This window comes from Camelus ferus, chromosome 5, assembly GCF_009834535.1.
Source record: "Camelus ferus isolate YT-003-E chromosome 5, BCGSAC_Cfer_1.0, whole genome shotgun sequence".
NCBI classification, from domain to species: domain Eukaryota; kingdom Metazoa; phylum Chordata; class Mammalia; order Artiodactyla; family Camelidae; genus Camelus; species Camelus ferus.
The window spans coordinates 45185431-45205456 of NC_045700.1; the positions used below are offsets into that span (position 1 = coordinate 45185431).

At 38.7% G+C, this 20026-nt stretch overlaps 1 protein-coding gene across 4 annotated transcripts in view; it reads right to left on the reverse strand.

Annotated features, from left to right (window-relative positions):
* Positions 1 to 20026, reverse strand: part of METTL8 (methyltransferase like 8) — a 76148-nt gene that overhangs the window by 5942 nt on the left and 50180 nt on the right. For 2 of the 4 annotated variants that reach the window (XM_032479677.1, XM_032479678.1), the window contains exons 8-14: positions 15779 to 15842; positions 14415 to 14554; positions 10486 to 10592; positions 10274 to 10339; positions 8849 to 9486; positions 2443 to 2698; positions 1225 to 1573 (exon numbers count right to left, since the gene is read on the reverse strand). In XM_032479677.1, coding sequence (XP_032335568.1) covers positions 9350 to 9486; positions 10274 to 10339; positions 10486 to 10592; positions 14415 to 14554; positions 15779 to 15842 — 514 coding nt within the window. In that variant the 3' untranslated portion in view covers positions 1225 to 1573; positions 2443 to 2698; positions 8849 to 9349. Of the gene's footprint in view, positions 1 to 1224; positions 1574 to 2319; positions 2699 to 8848; positions 9487 to 10273; positions 10340 to 10485; positions 10593 to 14414; positions 14555 to 15778; positions 15843 to 20026 lie in introns of those variants that run through there. The other 2 variants (XM_032479676.1, XM_032479679.1) reach the window with 1 other exon arrangement.

Sequence of the window (20026 nt, forward strand, 5' to 3'; positions counted from 1 at the left end):
TTTCTTCTCTGAGAACCCTTTTTACTTGTTTCTACCCGCAAGCTATCACTCTGATCTTCTAGTGTGCTCTTCTCCTAGGGTTAATAGACACATTTTCTTCAACCTTTAATCATGGCTCTTATAAACAAACTATTAATAATCTTTTACCTGTCTCTGGCATTTCCCCAAGTTCTCCAAATTCTTTGAGTTTGGCATCAACCTAGCACTTAAAAAAAAATCACAAGTCTTGCCTTCGACAAAAGAATTGAATCACCTCTCTTTTCATTTTACGTCAGCATAGAAGCTGTTTTGCACCTATTCACATCCTCACAAAAAGTCAAATTTTTGAAAAAGTGAGCAAATAAAAGGAACAATAATCACCGAGAACTCTGGTGAGAGCTGAGTGATGAGTGAGAAGTGCTGGTCTACCGTGAGTCAATACAGAAGTGGTGCTGGGCAGAGCTGCTAGACCTCCTGGCTATTCATCAGCTACCTAGTAAAGATTTAAGTGTAGTATGGTTCCCAGAATAAGTCACTGGTTATAACTTTGGAGGTTCATTCTGTTTGCAGTTCCCAGTATTCTAACCATGTACAAGTGTCAGTGCATAGCCTGTACATCCCACCCATCACCAAGGCTGAGGCTTACAGACCAGGTAAGCTGCCACCAGCTTACAGTTAATGCTGGTGTGTCTCTCTAACCAGACTACTCAGCAAGTGACAAAAGGACAGAGTAGAGTCCACTCCACACTGCTCTAGCCTCAGTTTATGTGGGGTGTGTTTTATCCAGCACTTGGGAAAGGTTTAGGTAATTCCCACTTCTGTTGTTTCTTGCCATGTGGAGGGACAGCAACTGGTGTGACTCCTGGTCTCTTTGGTCCTGTCTTTCTCAGTCCTGGGAGTGGTGAAGTGACTTAGCTAATAAGTGGATTTGGGAGATGAATGAGGCATGTTTAACCCACTCCTTTTTTGCTCTTTCTTGGTAGCCAGCAGCTACTCCGTAAAAGGTTCCACAGCAGCAGACCCCACGAATAGAGCCCTGTGGCTGTCCAGTGCAGGTCTTGATTCTGGGGTTTAGGACCAGGAGGGCAATTGTTTCCATACATACTGAGCCATTCTCTCCACCATCAGATTCATCAGTAATTAAGTTCATGTTTTAATCTTCATCTGTTGACACTGCAGTCTTTCTCATTTGGTTTAACATGTGGGCAGGGAACACAGGGATAGTATTTCGAGGGTCTTTCATACCTCAACAGATGGTGGTGATTGCACATTGTGATACTGTCTCGTAGGCTCTTCTGGCCTTATTCTTCACTTGTCCTCCACTTATTTCCTTGCAGAGGGTCAGCAGATCTTGAATCACTTGGTGACTCTATTATACCAATACCTAATCTGCTCCTTTCTGCAAAGTAGGAGCTAGACCTTCCTCTGTCACAGTGGGGAATGAGGATGATCTTCTGGCTCGGTCAATGTCCCCTTCTGCCTGCATCCCTCTGGGTGTGTTTATCCTAAAGCTGTAGCCCATCCTTCCAGGTTTGCAAAGATGAATAAATTCATACTTTGTAACAAGTCATAGTAGAAAACAAACACAAGGGCTCTGGAATCAAAAGTAAGAATCAGATAAAGACATGTCTTTCCTCTTCTAAAAAGTATCAAGAACAAAATGTCTTACTAGCCATTTCTGTGATATAATTCAGGTAAACAGAAAAAGAGCTCATGGCCTCTGCCGCCTTCCTATTCCCAAGGCTCAGTGAGGGCTCTTTCTTTGGCTCTTCCTGAGCCAGGCCAGGGGGCATTTAAGTCTATAGTTTAGTTCTCTGAGGTTCAGTTACAAGTCACCCTTGCTACAATCTTCCCTGACCTTGCATTTTTCTTTGGGTCACTGAAACAGTATTTGGCTATTCTGCCTGTGAACATTGCCTGCTTTCTCTAAGTCAGACTACCAGCTGCTTTTGCTGGTAGCCTTTCCCAGTGGTGACTCTCTGTGCCTGGCTGAGCTCTAGAGGAATGACCTGAGATTCCTTGTCACCATATTAATATGGGAAACTTCCTCACTTGGACCTCATCTAAGCCAGTAACTTGTACCTCCCCGCATATGGTATTTTATTTGCCTTATTATTTTATATTACAGATTAGCTAAAGACAATGCCCACTCCAATGTAGTTAAGATCTGTCAGTCAATGTTTTCTATTTTTATCATTCAACTTTCCCACCTCAATCATCTTTTAATGTAAAAATGCATTAATATACAAAAGTACAGTCTCCAGGCTTAGAAGGCCTGTCTCTTTGGAAAGTTACTGACACCCGATAACAGACTATGAATAAATTCACCAAGGCAGGATGAACCAAGAGTAACTTATATTCATATATAAACATAATTATAGTATAGATAACAGTTGCAAAATTTGAATAAAATTTAATGTAAATGTGTCAAAGAGAAGAACGCACAAGATTTACAAAACTTACATGAAATAAGAAAATGTTCAACTGAGTAATAACCACAGCTTCATTAACTTGACAGTCTTTGGGACTTAGAAATGAGGAAGTTCAAGCCAAATTCCTTGAGTGTTACAGTTCCTCTGGTACCAGGCCTGACAGTTGGCAATGCAATGGGAGTAGGGGTCAGCCCTGCAAGTGTTGTGCGTCGTTTTCATTGTAGATAAGATCCACCAAACAGGGAATTCTTTACTCTTGGGAGTTTCCCTGTGCTCATGACCAGCTTCTGCAAGCACAAGGAGAAAGAATGCTATTAAAATGACTTTTTAAAAAGCCAAAGCTAAATGACTAAACATTAACTTTTGAGGAATGGGGGGAAAAAGAAACCTATGGGGAAAGAGTCAGTCTGCTTATCCAGGGAACGAGCAGAATGAATTCTCATTCCAGCATGGGGCTGCTGGGCACCCAGATCCTTTCACTTCGGGTAGAAAACAAATCCTCAAGTTGCTACCGAGCCAAACTTTAAAGGCCAGTCAGGAAATGAGCAGCACTCCCGAATGGGGAAGCCCGGATCATTGTTTTTTCTAAAGTAAACAAAAGATCTGCAAAAGTATTTCCTTGTGCTTATTTGGCAAGAGAAAGAAGCACCTGGAGAGTGAGTTAGAAAGAGAAAGCATATAAGACATGGAGTAAAACCAGGATGGTTATAATGAAGCTCTGTCTCACTAATCTCCAGAGCCCCAGTATTCTCTTCCAAAACAAAGCTTCAAGTGATGAGACACTCAGAAGGCCTGCTTGATTAAGAATACATTCATGAGGAGGATAAATAGAAAAGATGCTTTTCTGGATCCTGAATTTCATCTTCATTTGGATTTAAAAAAAAAAAAAAAAACCTTTAGTTGGGGAGGGTATAGCTCAAGTGGTAGAGTGCATGCTTAGCATGCACAAGGTCCTGGGTTCAAACCCCAGTGCCTCCTCTAAAAATAAATCTAATTACCTCTTCCCCTAAAAACTTAAAAAAAAAAAAAAACCTTTAAAAATGTCTTCTAGAGAGTCAAAGTGGAAATATATACATTAAAATAAATGAGAGCTGTGAAGGAAGAAGTATGAGCAAAAAGAAAAGCTATTATCCGCGGAGACAAATATCCTTGCTTCAATGCAGCCTGTGACATTGGCAATTTCAGCCCTTCTCTTTCAGGTGATTTTCAGCGCGAGATCCCAGTGCTGCTTAAGAGGACGCTGTCTCAGCTCACCTGAGGGAGGGGGCTGTAACTAAAGATGCATAGAGAGCCATCACATTCTGTTCAGCAGGACAGCCTCAGGAGAAAGCCAAGTTACTCTTGGGAGGTGAGAGAAATGAGGCAGCAACTGCATAGTGTTGCTTGTGTTAAGAAGACAACATTAAAAACAACAACAAAAATAACAAGCTAGTGTGAGTGGCTAAACAGCAACTCATCCTTAATTTTAGGAAGTCTCACAGTTTTAGGGTCTTTTTCCCAATGAGAAAGGCTTAAAGACCTGAAGGGTGATTGCCCTTCCCCAAAGTTTTTTTTTTTTTTTTTTGAAACAACTCATGATGAGATATAAAGATTAACTCAGAAAAAAATTAATTTCTGCTTTTTCTGCAGTGAACTAGGAAGTGTCATATAAAGGAGCAATGGGTTGAAAACACTGCCAAATAATTTGCATAAGGATAACAAAACTCATAGTTTTCCTGCACTAAACCCTAGGAGAGACACAGCTAACTGAACACCGTAACTATTTGAAATCCATGTGCTCCTAAATACTTTTTTTTCTCCTTATGTAATGTTAAGGTGTACTTATCCATTCACCTGCCTCTAGTTGTTCCTGACTAAGGGTTAAGTGGTTGTGAAGCCACACGCACTGTAAAATCCAAAGCAGCTGTTCTAAACTCTTGGACAGTGGTGGTGCCTTGTAGCTTGCCTTTAGTAAGCTTCGGGGGTAGCTGAGGGTGGGCTGTCTTTTACTATCTAGAGAGTTTAAAAACAAATTGGGGGTTTGGGGAGGCAATTGAGTTTATGTTTATTTATTCATTTATTTGATGGGACTGCTGGGTTTTGAACCCAGGACCTCATGCATGCTAAGCATGCACTCTTATCACTGAGCTAGGTTCTCCCCCCACCATGTGGAGGTTTTAATGTGCTCCATCCAGCTCAGGCCAACCTGGCTTACTAGAGGTGGGGTTGCTTGCCCTGAGACACTTCAGGATGGTGCCCAAGGGAGCTGTGCTCTGCAGCCTCCTGGGCCCCTCCTGCAGGTGAACTTACATTTTCAATTTGATGCTGTTTTTCTGACCCTCTGTAGGCACTCACCCGTGGAACTATTGTTACTTGCTTGTTACTGCATGTTGCTGATTCATACTCAGAGGAAAAAGTAATTTTGTCTTAACACCTCTTCCCTGTCATTTAAGGCATATGCTAATGAAAGACAGATTTTAGCATCCACTCTCCTCTATAGCTTTGAGGCCACAGTACATATTCACTATAAATGAAGATGCAACTGTTATTTTACTTCTATTTATACTTATAACTGTTCCAAAGCCATCTTGCAGGTACCTTTGTGCCTCTCAAATCCCAAACCATATTCCAAGGAATGCTCAACATTTTATGCTTGAATTGGCATTAATGTGGCATTAATGTACATACAATGTTTTAAATAAAGACGTTTTCACTCATACCTGCTTATTGACACTCCCTGATCACATATTTTAAATTATGCTGGAGCAGATCCCTGAGGACATCTTAAAGGTTTTTTACCCCCTTGCATTTCGGATTGATTTTTTCTTTCTTTAAGTAGGGAGTATGCAAGTGATGGGTGCTTTGCATGCTCGGTGGAGGAGGGGGGCCAAGGGGAAGGCTGAAGCCCAAGGGGGTGGGGCGAGAACAGAAGTAAGCACATGCAGAATGCAGAAAAGGACTGTTGGCAAGGTTTTGCTTTGTCATTTCTCTCAGTTTCTTTCCTTCTCTTCCTTCCCAGTTTGTAACTGTGGACAAGTGTGACCTACTTATTTCATAATATCACTGGATCTAGAATGAGCTGTCACCTTGAAGATCATCTGATCCAAACTCCCACCCATGGCTATAGTTCTCTGCTTGATTCAGGACCTCTTTTTCTCTTCCAGCAGCTTTCCTGAGCTGCATTTGAATCTATCAACTAAAAGTGCACTGATGAGAGTAGAGGTTTTGGAATCAGACAGTTCTGGGTCCAAATGTGTTTCTGCCACAGACTAGTGGTAATATCCTAGGCAAGTTACCCAATACCTCAGAGCCCCAGGCTCATCTGTTATATGATTATAATAAAAAATAATTCATAGGAGTTTGAGGATTAAAAGAAGGAATAATGTAGTATATAAAAGTGTAGTATATGAAAGACTTAGCACCCAGAACTAAGTTAAGAGCAGCTAAGCGGTCCAATAGGAACCAAGACCCATGCTTCCTGCCTGACTCCGAGGCAGTAATTTTTACACCCATCTTATTGTCTTTGTCACAAGGTCTTATAAAGCCATTGAAAAAGCTTCTGTTGCTGGACTAGTTTTTACACTGCCTTGCAAACTGTAAACTATGCTGTTATTAATAACAATACCTCTCATATATTCAGTGCTTTAGATTTTACAATGCACTTTCACAAGCAGGGGGAAAATACCCTCGCCAACATTTCTACTGATGACTAACAGAGGCAGGAGGCAGAAAGAGCAGAGGCCCTAAAAGAGGTCTATTAGTGATGCAAATGTGAAGTTATCTGCTCTTGTGAGGAGCATAATAAACATTAAAACCAATTAGAAGTAACAGTGTGTGATATATTCAGGCTTCAGAACTTGGCTTTGATGAGCTGGAAAACCAGAGGAACACAGCATAGGAGTTTGGGGGCCAGGATTTAAGTTATCTGACGTTTAACAGTGTAAATGGTTTGGATGCCCAGGAGGGCAGCTCTTTGCAAATGAGTGAATAATTTTCATGTACAAACTAGAGTATAGCATCGATGTAGACTGCATAATGGTAGAAACCTCGATGTGTTCACAATTTAGAGTCAGAGCATATGGAACTGAGACAAGCAAAGCAAATAAGTTCTCAGAAGTCAACATTAACTGGGTGTTTCAATTTGACAAATGTGTCATAACGAAATGCCAAACTTTTAATAATAGAAACTGCTACCTTGGCTTTCTCACAACCTTCTGAAACAATACTTCATGTGTGTGAGAATTTTTACATTTGGAAAATGCTCAAAAGTGAGTTTTTAGAATGGAGGAAAATGGAAGGTGCCTTTTTAATACAGCATATTTCATTGTTTCTGTATTGTAAGATGAAAGAATATACCTTCTTCCGTTAGAAAGAAAATGATCCTTTTGAAATTCAGCTCCCTCAGAAGATGAATTTTTAAATATCTAACTCTGTCTAACTAGTCCTAGCTTTCTGGATATGAGGGAGAAATGAGAATTTCATGCAGTTTTCAAATATTTTAAACTAATACCCAAGCAGATACATTTGCTACATTTCATCATTTCTTAATATCTGTAGGCAATATTCCAAATCCAGTCTTTCTCTTTTTTTTCCCCTGCCAAAAATCTATCTTTTGTCTGGCAGCAAACTCTAAGTAGGGGGTTGATTCAGGTAGGCTAAAGGAGAGAAGACTGACCAGACAAGCAGAAGACACCGATAGAAATGGCCCGCTGAGCAGTCATGCGGAATAGGAGGTCTACGCTAGACAGAGCCCAAAAGAGCCCAGTCTGTGTCTCACAGTCCAAATTTGGTTGATGTATTTTTGAAGTTTCTAAAGGTTAACTGCATGCTGTAATACATTATAGAAAGACACGAAGCAGAATTTTACTGTGCCAGTCAAGAAGCTGGCTTGAATCTGCTATTTAGGACCGAGAGAGACAGTACAATTTACATGTGTGAGAATGTGAGAATAATTTTACCTTCTGTTGTTTTTAAAACCACCTTGGGCCATGATTTTTAAATGGAGACACAAGAAGATCTGCTGGGGGTTCCCATAGCAACATTAACTTATCTAACTGCCCTTGTTGTATGTAATACTTTTGTTACTAGTCTGGCTTTTAAAATGTACACGTTAATTAGGAAATATAACTGAGTGAAGAGTCTCAGGCAAATTTTAACTTTTACATTTACTGATCGATTCATGTTTAAACAGAAACTATGATACTGAAGTTCTGAGGACTTGCTACCAAGGCAAGTATGTGTAAAAACCCTTACATGGTCTTCCTTGCCCCGATCTCTGACCTCACTGCATTCCATTCTATAGACAACTCCTCAATCAGTCTCTCTAAATCTGTTTATAACATGCCATGGCTAGGATGAAACAGAAGCAAACCAACCTCAGATGGCTCCAGTCCAGAGATAAGAACTCAATGCACTCTTAACTCTAGGCTGCCTACAAGTTGATGCTCCATTCACCTTTTTCCCACCATTTTGAATCATGAATGTCCCAACCAAACATACCTGTCTTCTCACTATCTTCTGAGAGCATACATTCAAGGACTAGCCTGAGACCCACCTCCTCCCAGAACCCTGATTCTTCCCTCCCTTCCCACAGCTGATCCTTCTCTCACTTCAGAACCATTACTACTACTGCCACCACCACTATGTGACATGTTGTTTGTGACTAGGCAGCATCCCTCCCCTCTTTTTTGATAACACTGTCTTGATTTTCCTTTGAGGAACTTTCCCCCATTCCATACAGTCTGGTGGTGCTAGCAATTAAGCAGCTCTGCCCCAGCCTCTCAAGAGGTGCATCCATGATTCAAATCGGACCAATCACATTCTTCTAGGAAGTTGAATTTTAAGTGAATTAAAAAAAAAAAAGTTGGAACTGATTATTATGCTGGTGGTCCTATCAAGAGATAGTCCATTTTGCCTAGATTTCTGTGGCTCATTATCAAAGTCTGTTAACTGATAAGCTCCCTATTTGAGTACCTCCTCGTATATTATCTTAGGCCATGATTTAGAGGCTTGGGATGTGCACATTTTGCTTTGCCAGCTAGAGCCTGTTTATGCTCTCAGAAGACAGGGCTGGGTCTTTATTTATTGTATTATTCCATATAATTCAGCACAATGTGAGTACTCAGTAAATGTCGTACAACAAATGAAAAGAGGAGTCAGAAATTCCATTTTTACCAAGTGCAATTTGCAAACCAACTTATATTCTTTTTGAGGCAAAGTGGTAAATAAATTTGTAACCACTATAATTTAAGAATTTTCCTAGATGAAACAGTTGTCTTAGAGCTTACAACTTGTATACCTAAGAATAGCCTGAAAATAATGTTAGCATTGGTCATACTTCCACAATTTTAGGAAAGGAAAGAGAAACTCAAATTCTATTTCAGATATTAGTCTCTAAATTAAAAAAAAAAGTTTTGGGACAGACAACAGACAACAACAACAAAATGAAAACAATATACCTTTGTCTTGGTCTTGTGACTTTCCTTGGAAACAGGGTGAGCTGCCTCTCTGCTAACAGTTAACAAGGGAGGAGAGTTCAACTGTGTTCAACTAATACATAACTAAAGCAGATGATGTTTTTCACTTCTAAAAAATGGCAGGTTATGGTTTCTCAGAAATGATATGACTTGTGTCAGTAATTTAACTGAATGCTTATAAGACTCAAAGAACAAACAAAATGGTTAAGACACAATAAATCCAAAAGCTTGAGCATATTAAGTTTTGAAAACACAGAATATTGTGCATTCTTCCAAATCACTCAGATGTGCTTAAAATGCTCACAAGAGCCTATTCATCATAAATAGCAGGATATACAAATTCTCTTCTGCCTTTTCAAAAATGAAAGATTTACAAAAGACTTTGAATAGTATAATCCTCTGGTTTGTATCTTAACATGATACATAGTTCAGCCATGAGAAAGGAGTGAAAATACCAATTTGGAGCTTTTTTTGAGTCAAGTGTCATGGTTTCTGGAATTTGCCTTGAACCCACACTCGGTGCATTTTCACTTGTTTTTTCCTATTAACTTGTAAGCGACGATCAACCAGATTCTGCTTTTCGTCTAACCCAGCCTTGCAGAACATATCGTGGACTTCCCCTGTGAGACAAAAATGGCAATCAAACATATGGTATGTGACTGGGGCGGGGGTGGGGGCAGTCAAGAACAATGGAACATTAATGGAATGATGGGCCAGCTAAATTTCATTTATACCAAGAAACACCTTCTAGTATACATTGGTGAAGGAAACCTGTGACACCAAGTGGGTTTCTTCTACTTTACACAAACACACCAAGTATAAACAGTTGAGCACAGCAGGTGTAAAAAGATACACAACACAACAGGTTGCAGTCTTCAATACTTAGAAAAGTGCCCTTCCCCCCATCTGAGTTTTTTGTTGGTTTGCAGAGACCCCAAATGGCATATTATAAAAGTAAGTACTCACATAAGTTTGGGGGAAAGTCCTTGAATGCAGGATTCATTTTAAGTGCTTTTTTTTTTCTAATGCTTTTTTAAAATGAGAAATTGACAAGAGATAAGTAATTTTCTAAGGACTCTTAAAATCAAATTCCCTCTTTTGGTTGTGGCATGTCATTAGTTTTTTTCATATCTGGGCTAACAGTACCTCCAAAACAGAAACTTCATTTGAGTATGAGGATGAAACAAGTGATTCTTTAAAGCAGTTTCAACTGGAAAAAGATTAAAAGGCAAAAAGGCCATTTTCAAGCTTTTACAGAGAACTTTTACATAGTCACCAAAGTGTGAAAACATCTAATATTAAATCAACTATTAAAGCCTCATTTTTAGAGCTTTTGAGTTTTTCCTTGCAAATAACACCCAAGAAGAGGTTTTATACTTAATTATTTTGTCTTATATTCAAGCATACCTTTTGTAAAGAAATATGCTCTGGTACCATCTCCTCGAACATAAAAATTTTCAGATAAACAATGCCCTAAAAAAAATTATGACAAGAGAAACTTAGTATTCCTTAAAAAAATCCACCACCACTACCACCACCACCAACAAAACTGATATGAAATATAAACACAGCGTTCTTTAAAACACACGAAAATAACTCTGAACTGAATATAGCATTACCCCTTTTAAAGCGAAGCTGAGTCTTATCATATCTTCCATAGTCCCGAAATAACAGCATCCCCCCAGGTTTCAGTAACTTGGACAGTCGGTTTACAACACCTTGCATCCTTTGAAAACAAAGCAGGAGACTCTGTTTGCACAAGTCTTGTTTCATAAGCCACATCTAACCTTCTTAAAGATAAAATAAGCAAAGCTCAATAAGGCCAAGGAAATCTAAGCCACAGACATAAGGGCAACAAAAACAAAAATATTTTGTATAGAAAGAAAAAAGGACGTGCTAAATAATCAGATCCAAAAAGCCTGAAACATCAAGAAATCACCCAAATGACAAGAGTAACTTCACAGAGCTTTATGTGTGATGTCAAAGCTGAACTGCAAAACCATAGACATTCCTGGTATTTATAGCAAATTAAGGTACTTCCAAGCCAGAAAACACTGCAATCATGTCATTTTCCTTGCAAGACATAAAAATACGCCAGAGCTGTCCCAAACTGTACACCCCTAACAGGGATCATCTTTTTCTGGCTGCTTTTCCTCCTGACTTCTTTATTCAGTTCAAAGGTACCATCATTCACCAAAGTGTAACACCTCAGAGAAATTTTTGACCTCTTTTATTTTTCTCTTCCACAACCATCTGGTCATTAAATTGCATGTCTTTTTTTTTTTACTTTTCTTTTCTTTTTTTTTTTTTTTGACATATTGGATACTTTCTCCCTCTTTTGTTTCCCACTGGTACTCCTTTAGTATGAACTCCAACCTCCTCCGGCTAGAAACAGAATCACTGCCTAACAGGCTTTATTATTCTCCCTGTCAATCCTACCTGCATATTATTGATGAATTATTCTGCTTGAAATGTTGGTTTTGTCAAATCATCCCTTTGCTCAAATTTTCATGATTTTAATCCATAGAGTAAAAATCTTAGTTTCCTAGTTGAATCCTAAAGATCACCTACAACTGGCCTCAATTAATCTTTCCAACATCCTTCCCACTACATCCTAATCTAAAGCATCTTTAGCCAAACTGTTATACATTTGGCTCTGAACAGACCATGCTTTTGCCTACATGGTTTCCTCTCAAAGAATTCTCTCCTCCTTACTCTCTGCCTGTTTAAATTCTATTCACACTCCAAGCCCCAGCTCCATACTGGGAACTCTTTTCTTTCTTTCTCTTACTGTTTTTCCTACCCATCTGGTTCCCAATCAAGTATGACCCCTGTGACTACTCTTGACTTAATGTCATTGGTTAAAAATTCAAGGCCTTATGTGCACATGGGACAGAGACGGCAAAGGTTTCAGATCTCATATCAAGCCAAGTGACTGACTGGCTGCTTACAGAGATCCACTGAGAAGGACTCTTAAGACTCACTGGGAATGACAATCTACAAAATCAGCTATCAGTGTCTGCCCTGGGGAGAGTATGGCAAACGGCAGCCTGCATGCTAAGTCCTTGCCATCTCTGCCTCATCAAGCTACTTAAAGCCTCTGAGCCTTTCATATTTTAAAAACGAGGAGTTTGGATCAGATAGTCTGTACATTCCTTCCAATTAAAACACTGTTCAGTGGAATAATGGGGTGAAAGAGCATGTCAGGTTATGGAGGAAGCAGGTAGTGAGAAAGTGAAAGTAACTGAAAACAGGAGAGAACTACTACAGAAAAAGGTGGCATGACGAGAAGAAAAGCACTTTTAAAAACTGGAACATAAGTACGAGAAAGGGAAAAAAAGAGTATTTTCCCTTGTTTATTTGATTACAGGTTATTTTCATACCGTGCTTACATCCTTAGGATTTGGCAATGGAAGAAAACTATATCTAAACCTTAAAATATTCACTTTAAGGATAAATGTTCTATATACAGAGAAAAATCTCTTTTTCCAATTATCAGCAAAACAAGCATGAAAAGAAAATACAGAAAAACAAAGAACCAAATACTCCAAAATGTAGCCTCCTCCCACAAATCCTTTCCTCCCAACTATCCTTTAAGGTCTAGGTTGTGAGAACAGGCAAGGGGTCGGGGGAGCTGCTTCTCTTCTCATCCCATCCTTGGCTCATAATGCAATTCCAGAGCCAGTTCCCGAGAACTGCAGGTGGCAGGGAGCTGGGTGAGAAGAATAAGACAAGAGTAGGAGAAATTCTTTTTTTTTTTTTTTTTTTTAAATCTGACTTGGGCCAACTCTGCTATCCTCACCCATCTCTGGATGGAGGGAGAGGAGGAGAAAAAGAAGAGATAAAAAGATGAGTGTCTACTATCTCTTCTATACTTGGACCTTAGGAAAACATATCATACTTTTATTTCACTAACAAGAAGGACAGTTACCTCTTCTTTTGTAGGCTCCTATGATTTATTCCCATTTATGCTGTGACCCCAAGACCCAAGGTCTAGCTGAACTGCTTGCCATTCATTTGTGCGTGGATTTTCCAAGCTAGCGAGAAGCTACTTTTCTAGAATTTTCCTGGGGCTGAATCTACTATCACAGTGCTAGATGACCCTAAACATACTGCCTTACCTTTCACTTACTCTTACCAGTTTCTACGCCTTCACCTTATTTTCAGATCATTTCCAAGTAGGTAAGGAAGTGGCTACTGACATGACACAACTGAATTTATTTTATAAAAAATAAGCAGAATGAATATATGTACTATAAAAACAATCTTCCTAAGATACCTGCTTCCCCTTCTCTTTAACATTTAATTCAAATCATGCAAAAAAATACAGTATCTAAACTAATTTCAAATAGTTGTTTTGAGGTCTTATTTTGAATTTAAACATTTCCTGTTATGGGTGTCAGATAGAAAATCTTGTTCGCTATCCACCTACTCCATCCTTTTAACTATGAAACAAAATACATAGCTGACATCTTTCTACCAGTACCTGAATAATGTCAATAGTCTAAACAGGTTAGCAGAAAGAAACAGGTTATAGAAACTGGGAGGAAAAAGTAGCTTCATGGAACTTGATATATTTCACCAGGTGCAATTATGTATTTCATTCATTATTTGGAAATGTAATTTGCTTTTCTACAAGCATTCGAAGTGCTCATCTCTGAATGAGAAGTGAAAGGGCAGTAAGGGCCCTAGTGACCTTGTAGTAGCAAAGAAAGAAGCACAAGATAACATGATTTCTTTGGGAAAGAGTCACACTCACTAAACAAAAAGTGGTTGCTGCCAAGTCTGTATCTACCATCAAAAGATTATGAAAACCCAATTTTAAGAAGCCATACAATTCCTGACATGTACCACACATGTGTCTTAATACAAAAGAGGTGGCAAATTTTAAGAAAAGTGATCACTTTAATTGCTGGTAATATCTCTTTGTGCTTCTTCTTTGGAGAAAAAGCTGTTATTTATTATTTCAAAATATTATGTGAACAAAAAGATTTAAGTCATAAATATTTAAATAATGCCACTAGGCCAACCTTAGATTACAAAGGTCCAAGGTTAATCTGGTAAATGTTAATAATAACCCCTAATTCCCTACTGGGCTTCTTTAAAACAAATATTTTAAAGCCCATCGACAGACCTGTGTGAAGCCAAACAGATTCACAGCCCACCTCTTCACAAACATTCAACAAGATGCTAAATCAAAGATGTTTGTTTCTGATCACCAAGTACAATTTCCCTCTTGGGAGTCTATTAGGCTGTTCTGAATTTGTAATTTCCTTGAAGCACTGTCACTTTTAATAGGTATGTGTCTTGCCAGAAGATGCTCGCTTCATTCTGACAGTGACAGAAAGCTCACTAATGAAGTAGTTTGACCAGTTTCTTTCTAAAAGTCTGAAGAAAGGAAAAACTGCATTTAAAAGGCTGCATATTATACATAATGTAGTTCACTACATTATAAATTCAAGAATTGTCATTTTTGCTTTGATAGCTCTGAAAGCCACTCCTGATGATGGGCTGTACACATCTGCCTTGCCCTTTCGTCTTCATTTACCTGTCAGGATGAATAGAAGAGAGCACAAAGACGAGGAGAATGACATCCAGGATCCCATCTGGAAAAGGGTAGGGTAAGCCATCATCGCAAACGTCATGAACAAAGGCACAGCACTGGGCTGCTCTGTAAGATGAGTGTGACTGTCGTGATAACGGAATGAAAAGAGAAAAAAAAAGTTGTCAGAAGACTTCTAGTATTTTTCTTAAATTAAAAAGATCTTTTATTTTTACTTCTCCTAAGTGCCTTTCCTCTATAAATCTGATTTTCTGATCAGGTGTTCTGCTAGCTTATTTCCAGCTGCTGTAAGAAATTAAGTCTAGCATTTGGACTTGATAATAAATATTCTCTGCAGTCCCTCTTTAGTTTTAAACGTGGAGGAGGGCAGTCTTTCGGGGTTAGTAGGCAGCGTTGTTGGAAGCCCACCCTGTGTTAAGGCAGAGGCACTGACATGGTCCTCGGTGCTCTGTCCCACTGCCTGTTCCAGGCCTCCTATGGCTGAAATATAAATATTCTACAGTATAATCAACATCAGGTAATGGTGATGATTGCACAACTCTGTAAATACACTAGAAATCACTGGACTGTGATTTCTTTAAAATAGTGAATTTTATGGTATGTGAACTATACATGTTGATAAAGCTGCTATTTTAAAAAAACTGCATTAGAGTGCACACACACACACACAATTTGCCTACAAAAACAACACTGGAAGGATATATAACAAAATAGTAGCACTGATTCACCCTGGGACTCTACGAAGCAAGGTTATAGGTGAATTTTATCTTCCCCTTCAGGCTTTTCAGTATTTTAGAAAATGCCTATAATAAAACACAGTTAACTCATTATCAGAAATTATGTTCCATGTGTTTACTATATATTTTTGTTAGTAGCATTTCCTTTCCTTTTCCATTTGCTAAAATTACCTCTTTTCACTATGATAATGCTTACTAGCATTTGGGGACAGGTCAAATAAGGCCAGGTTTCCATTACTGTTTTCCTTACAGTCTAGGACGTTTTAGATTTGTAATTATGTCTTTTCAGACATTTTTTCCAAAAATTTTAATTTAATGAGTGCCTACTATCTGCCAGACTGTGTGTAAAGCTCTAGGGGCACAAACAGGAATATGACCTTATAGGAGCTATCGGCTTTTCTAGCTCAAATCTATGTCGAATCCAAAACAACTTCTACTGTTTTAGGACAACAGCTTAGAAATCAGTTGATGATATGATTCACAGAAATAGTAAAAGCTCAGTTATAAATGGTCACAGATAACATCTGACTCAGTAACATTAAAAAAAAGTCACTTCAACATCATATAAATTAGACTTTTTATATAGCACTTTACAGAAAATATAAGGCATACCTTTACTAGCTCCACAGCTCCAGAAGCAAAATCACAACAATAAAGAAAGAACTCTGGAGCATTCCTATGAAATGGAAGAAACATTTAAATCTAGAGTCCAGATATGCTGAAGTCACAGAAGAAAGGAAACTGTAGGTTTGAACTTGTTAATAACTATTTCTTTAGTAGAATTTTGGACAACACTTGGCTTGGTATTTCTTCTTTTTAGATGCCGTTCTCTACAGTGGTGTGTGGGTGCCTTCATGTTGCTTCTGAACCAGCACTGTCTCAAATACTTGTCAATTACAGGGTAACTTTCAAATTCCTGTCCTGGTTGTAGGGCCCTCCATTACTTGGGCCCACCTGCCTCATATCCCACCATCCTCTCACATGGGAAACCTCCAAAACCACCCACCAGCATTGCTCAATCTTCCTCCAACCTCCACAGACACTCTTTCTTCTCTGCCTCCAGCCAGTGTGGCCTGTAACTTCTCTTGGTGTAACAAAGTTCTACTCTCTCCAAGGATCCGAAGACCCCTGTGTCCCTTGGTGTTTCATCCCTCTTCCTGTGTGTACAACTCATTTGCTCCTGAATCTCTCACAGAGGTTCTGATGCACTGAGGCTGGTGTGTTTGTGTGTGTGTATGTGTGTGTATATTTTTAGCAGTTGTATTTATGTGCTGTATATATATAAAATATATATTAATAGCAGGTAAATACAACTTCTAAAAAAATAAAACTGACATTAATTCTTTGTTATCTTTTCAAGTTATTTTCAAACTTTTATTGAGCCTCATATATGTACCAAGCATTAGAATACAAAGTAGTAAATGAAACTGTCTAATAAAATAGTAAGAGTATGGATTTGGGAGGCAATTACACTTGTGTTTAAATCCTGGATTTGCCACTTTTTAACTCTGACTTCTCCCAGACTCAGTGGCTTTATTTACAATATGTAAATAAAGTAAGCAAACTCAGGGCTTTTTTTTTTTTTTTGAGGGGTATTTATCCATATGAAAATCCTGACTAATATTAATTGGCCTCCACTGAACTTAGACAAGTTCTATTTGGCCTTCATCTGAAATTCAGTAACAATGGCTGAACCATGGTTACTAATGGGCAGGGACTTACAGTCGTCTGTTGAACAATGCAGGTTTGAACTTCACAGGTCCACTTACATACAGATATTTTTCAGTAGTAAATACCACGGTACTACATGGTCTGTGGTTGGTTCAATTTGCGGATACAGAGGAACCACAAATATGAAGGGTCATCTATAATTTATTTGTGGATTAACCCCCTCACATTGTTCAAGGGTCAACTGTACTTTGAATTTTGTGGGTCAGTACCCTTCCTGATCATATCCTACATGCTATTCTCAAAGAATTCTCGCATCATCTTGCTTAGTACTGTATCTGAATCATGGAAAGAGATCAGTAAGTCCTTAAACAGTAATTATAAGTATGGTCCTGGCTCTTGTGGATTTCATAGCCTAGTTGGGGACAGATACAATTTCTGTAGAAGAGTGAATAGGGCAGGCACCCTGAGGTGACAGTCTTTTAAGAATTCTGAAGGAAGGAGATGGCATTGCAAGGTGGGGAGAAGAAGGGGAAAGGGTTTAGAGGTGGGAGTCACATGCTAGGGATGAGAAGCAGAGTTGATCCCAAGACTAGTATGTGGCAGCATATACAGACAGGATTTGAAGCACATAATTAGAACTTCTAATTGATTCCAGAGGCATTTCAAGCAAGGAAGACTTCTAAACAAACATGGAAGACAAGCACAATATGCATTCAGCAAAATCTCACCCAGGCTCATATTACATTCTTAAATGCTACTCATTGATGAATAATACAACATTCATGTATAACTCATTCATTCTGTGGCACTAGAGATTTGCATTCAAATTAAGATTGTCCAAAGAAATAAAGGTGTGATGAATAGCACTTGGTTATGAAAAGCTAACCAGTACTGAAACAAAGTTAAAACTTGTATTCGTCCATCCCATATAAAAATAGTGCTTTATTGCAGCATATACCCTTATTGTTTTCTATGAAATCCATGTATTTGTGACTTGTAATTTGTTAGGTGGTCACATGTGTTCGAAATGTTCTCAGTAAACACTCAGATACACATATAACACTATGTGGTAGGATGGCTCTGAAACCAGGGCAAGGGCTCTGAAACCAGACTGCCTATGGATGAATTGCAGCTCTCCCACTTAGTTGGGTGACCATGGAATTACTTACCTAATCTCTCTCTGTAAGTGGTTTCCTCATCTATAAAGCAGAGATAAATATGGCATCTAAGGTGGTTGTGAGGACTGAATGGACTCAAATAGGTCAAGTTTCTAGAAAGGTGCCCGACTTAGAGTTAGCACCTAATAAGTGCTAGTCATTCTCATTACTATTTTTTACTTATTACTGTTATTACTTATTACCACCACCACCACCACCACCATCATCATCATCAAAGGAAGATCTGCCTCTGCCTTCTGGGAACTTAAAAATTTAAGGATGTAGCATTGTTCTGTAAAAATTTCCATATAGCTTCAAATGCTTCTCTGGAGAACTGGCACATCTAGTTCATTACGAAAGGTATGCAGTCTACCTTTGGGCAGTGGTTACAAAATACCCGCAAGATACTGAACAGTCTAGCAGCTAAAGGAAAGCATGTGCCATTTGCCACGTGTCCTACCAGATGGCAGCAGAATTCCCCGAGACTGAATTCCCACTGCGTCAGCAGCCCAAGTTGAAGTCTTGTGACCACCCAATAACTTTCCAGAGCTTTTCTGTAAAATCAGCTGACTGGCTTGGCCCTTCACCCAGCAAACAGGTGTAAATATCACAACTACCACCATACCACCAATCGCTCTCTTGGCAGGGGGCTTAAGAATTAAATGATCCTTGGAGAATTATATGACCTCTCAATTCCAGAGGTCTAATTATGGTAAAATATTCTGAAAATGTAAAACATTAATCCTGTACTCTCCAAAAGTAATAAAACATAATTTCTTCGGTGGGAAAAAAAAAGTCTAATCCTTCCTTTGGAAGACTAATCACTGATTTCTTTTTAAAGATGAATTAATTATCTCAGGTTATTGGACTACAGTGATTTCTAAAATATGGATAAGAGGCAACAAGGACACAGCCACAAAGAGTCAGGTGGTGAGGAGGCAAGGGCTTGCAATTATTAGCTAGAGGGAGAAGTAGAGAGGGAAAAATACAACTAACAACTAGGGAGTCAGAGATATTAATCAGTCAGTAGGTATTGTGCTCTGTCTATAAGGCTACCTGGAAAATCAGATTAGAGTAAAATGTGCTCTCTACCGCAAGGAATATATAAACAGTGGTTGGAGAGACAAGGCATAAAGAAATGACATGCTAAATAACAACTTGAGATGAGTCATAAAGTAACACAATCAACTGCCGATGTAGTAGATTTATGTGTATTATAGGTTCCGAGATCACTGGGGTGAAGGAATCTGGCCAAATGGTATAGAAGAACAGGAAGTTGTGGCCCAGAAATTGGAAAAGGAAAAACCAAGAAAATAAATCCCAAAAGAGAAAGGCTATTCAGAACAGCACACTGCCCAGCATCACGTCTGCCTGGCCACTTTAACTGGTAATTTGATGATACCAGGGAATTATTAGGTTAAGTTTATAATAGTAATGAAGAATGTTCTGATTTTTTGGAGATCCATCTTAAGTATTTGAAATAAAGTGTCATGATGTTGGCATTATGTTAATAATTGTTGAATCAAGGCAGTGGATATAAGAATTCATTTTATTACTCTCCTTTGCTGAATCCTTTTACATTTTCACAATTAAAACTTAAAAAATGGCAGGCATTCTTAAACTTATAAATATGCATAGTGAAAGGACTGAAAGGACATAACAAAAATTCTGTCAGCAACTATGTTATGATGCTGGGAATAATAGGTGGTTCCCCACTTTTCATCTAATGGAAATGTTCTGCAATGTGCTTATGTTGATTTTTTTAAAGGAAAAATAATGGGAAATGTATTGTGTGAACTTAAAAAAAAAAAAAAGAACAAGACTTGATAGACCAGCTGTAGGTAAAAGATGTTAACAGAAAGTTTTGTGAAGTGTGTCTTCTTCGTCACCTGCTAAAACACGTAAGGTGAGGTGGTGAACAGGAAGGGAAGGTCAGGAGAACAACTCTGCTCTCATCGTCTCCTTCTGCTTTTTTGAATCTTAGGGTTGGGTGCTGTAACTCCAAACAATTTCAAATCTAGTAGCAGGCATT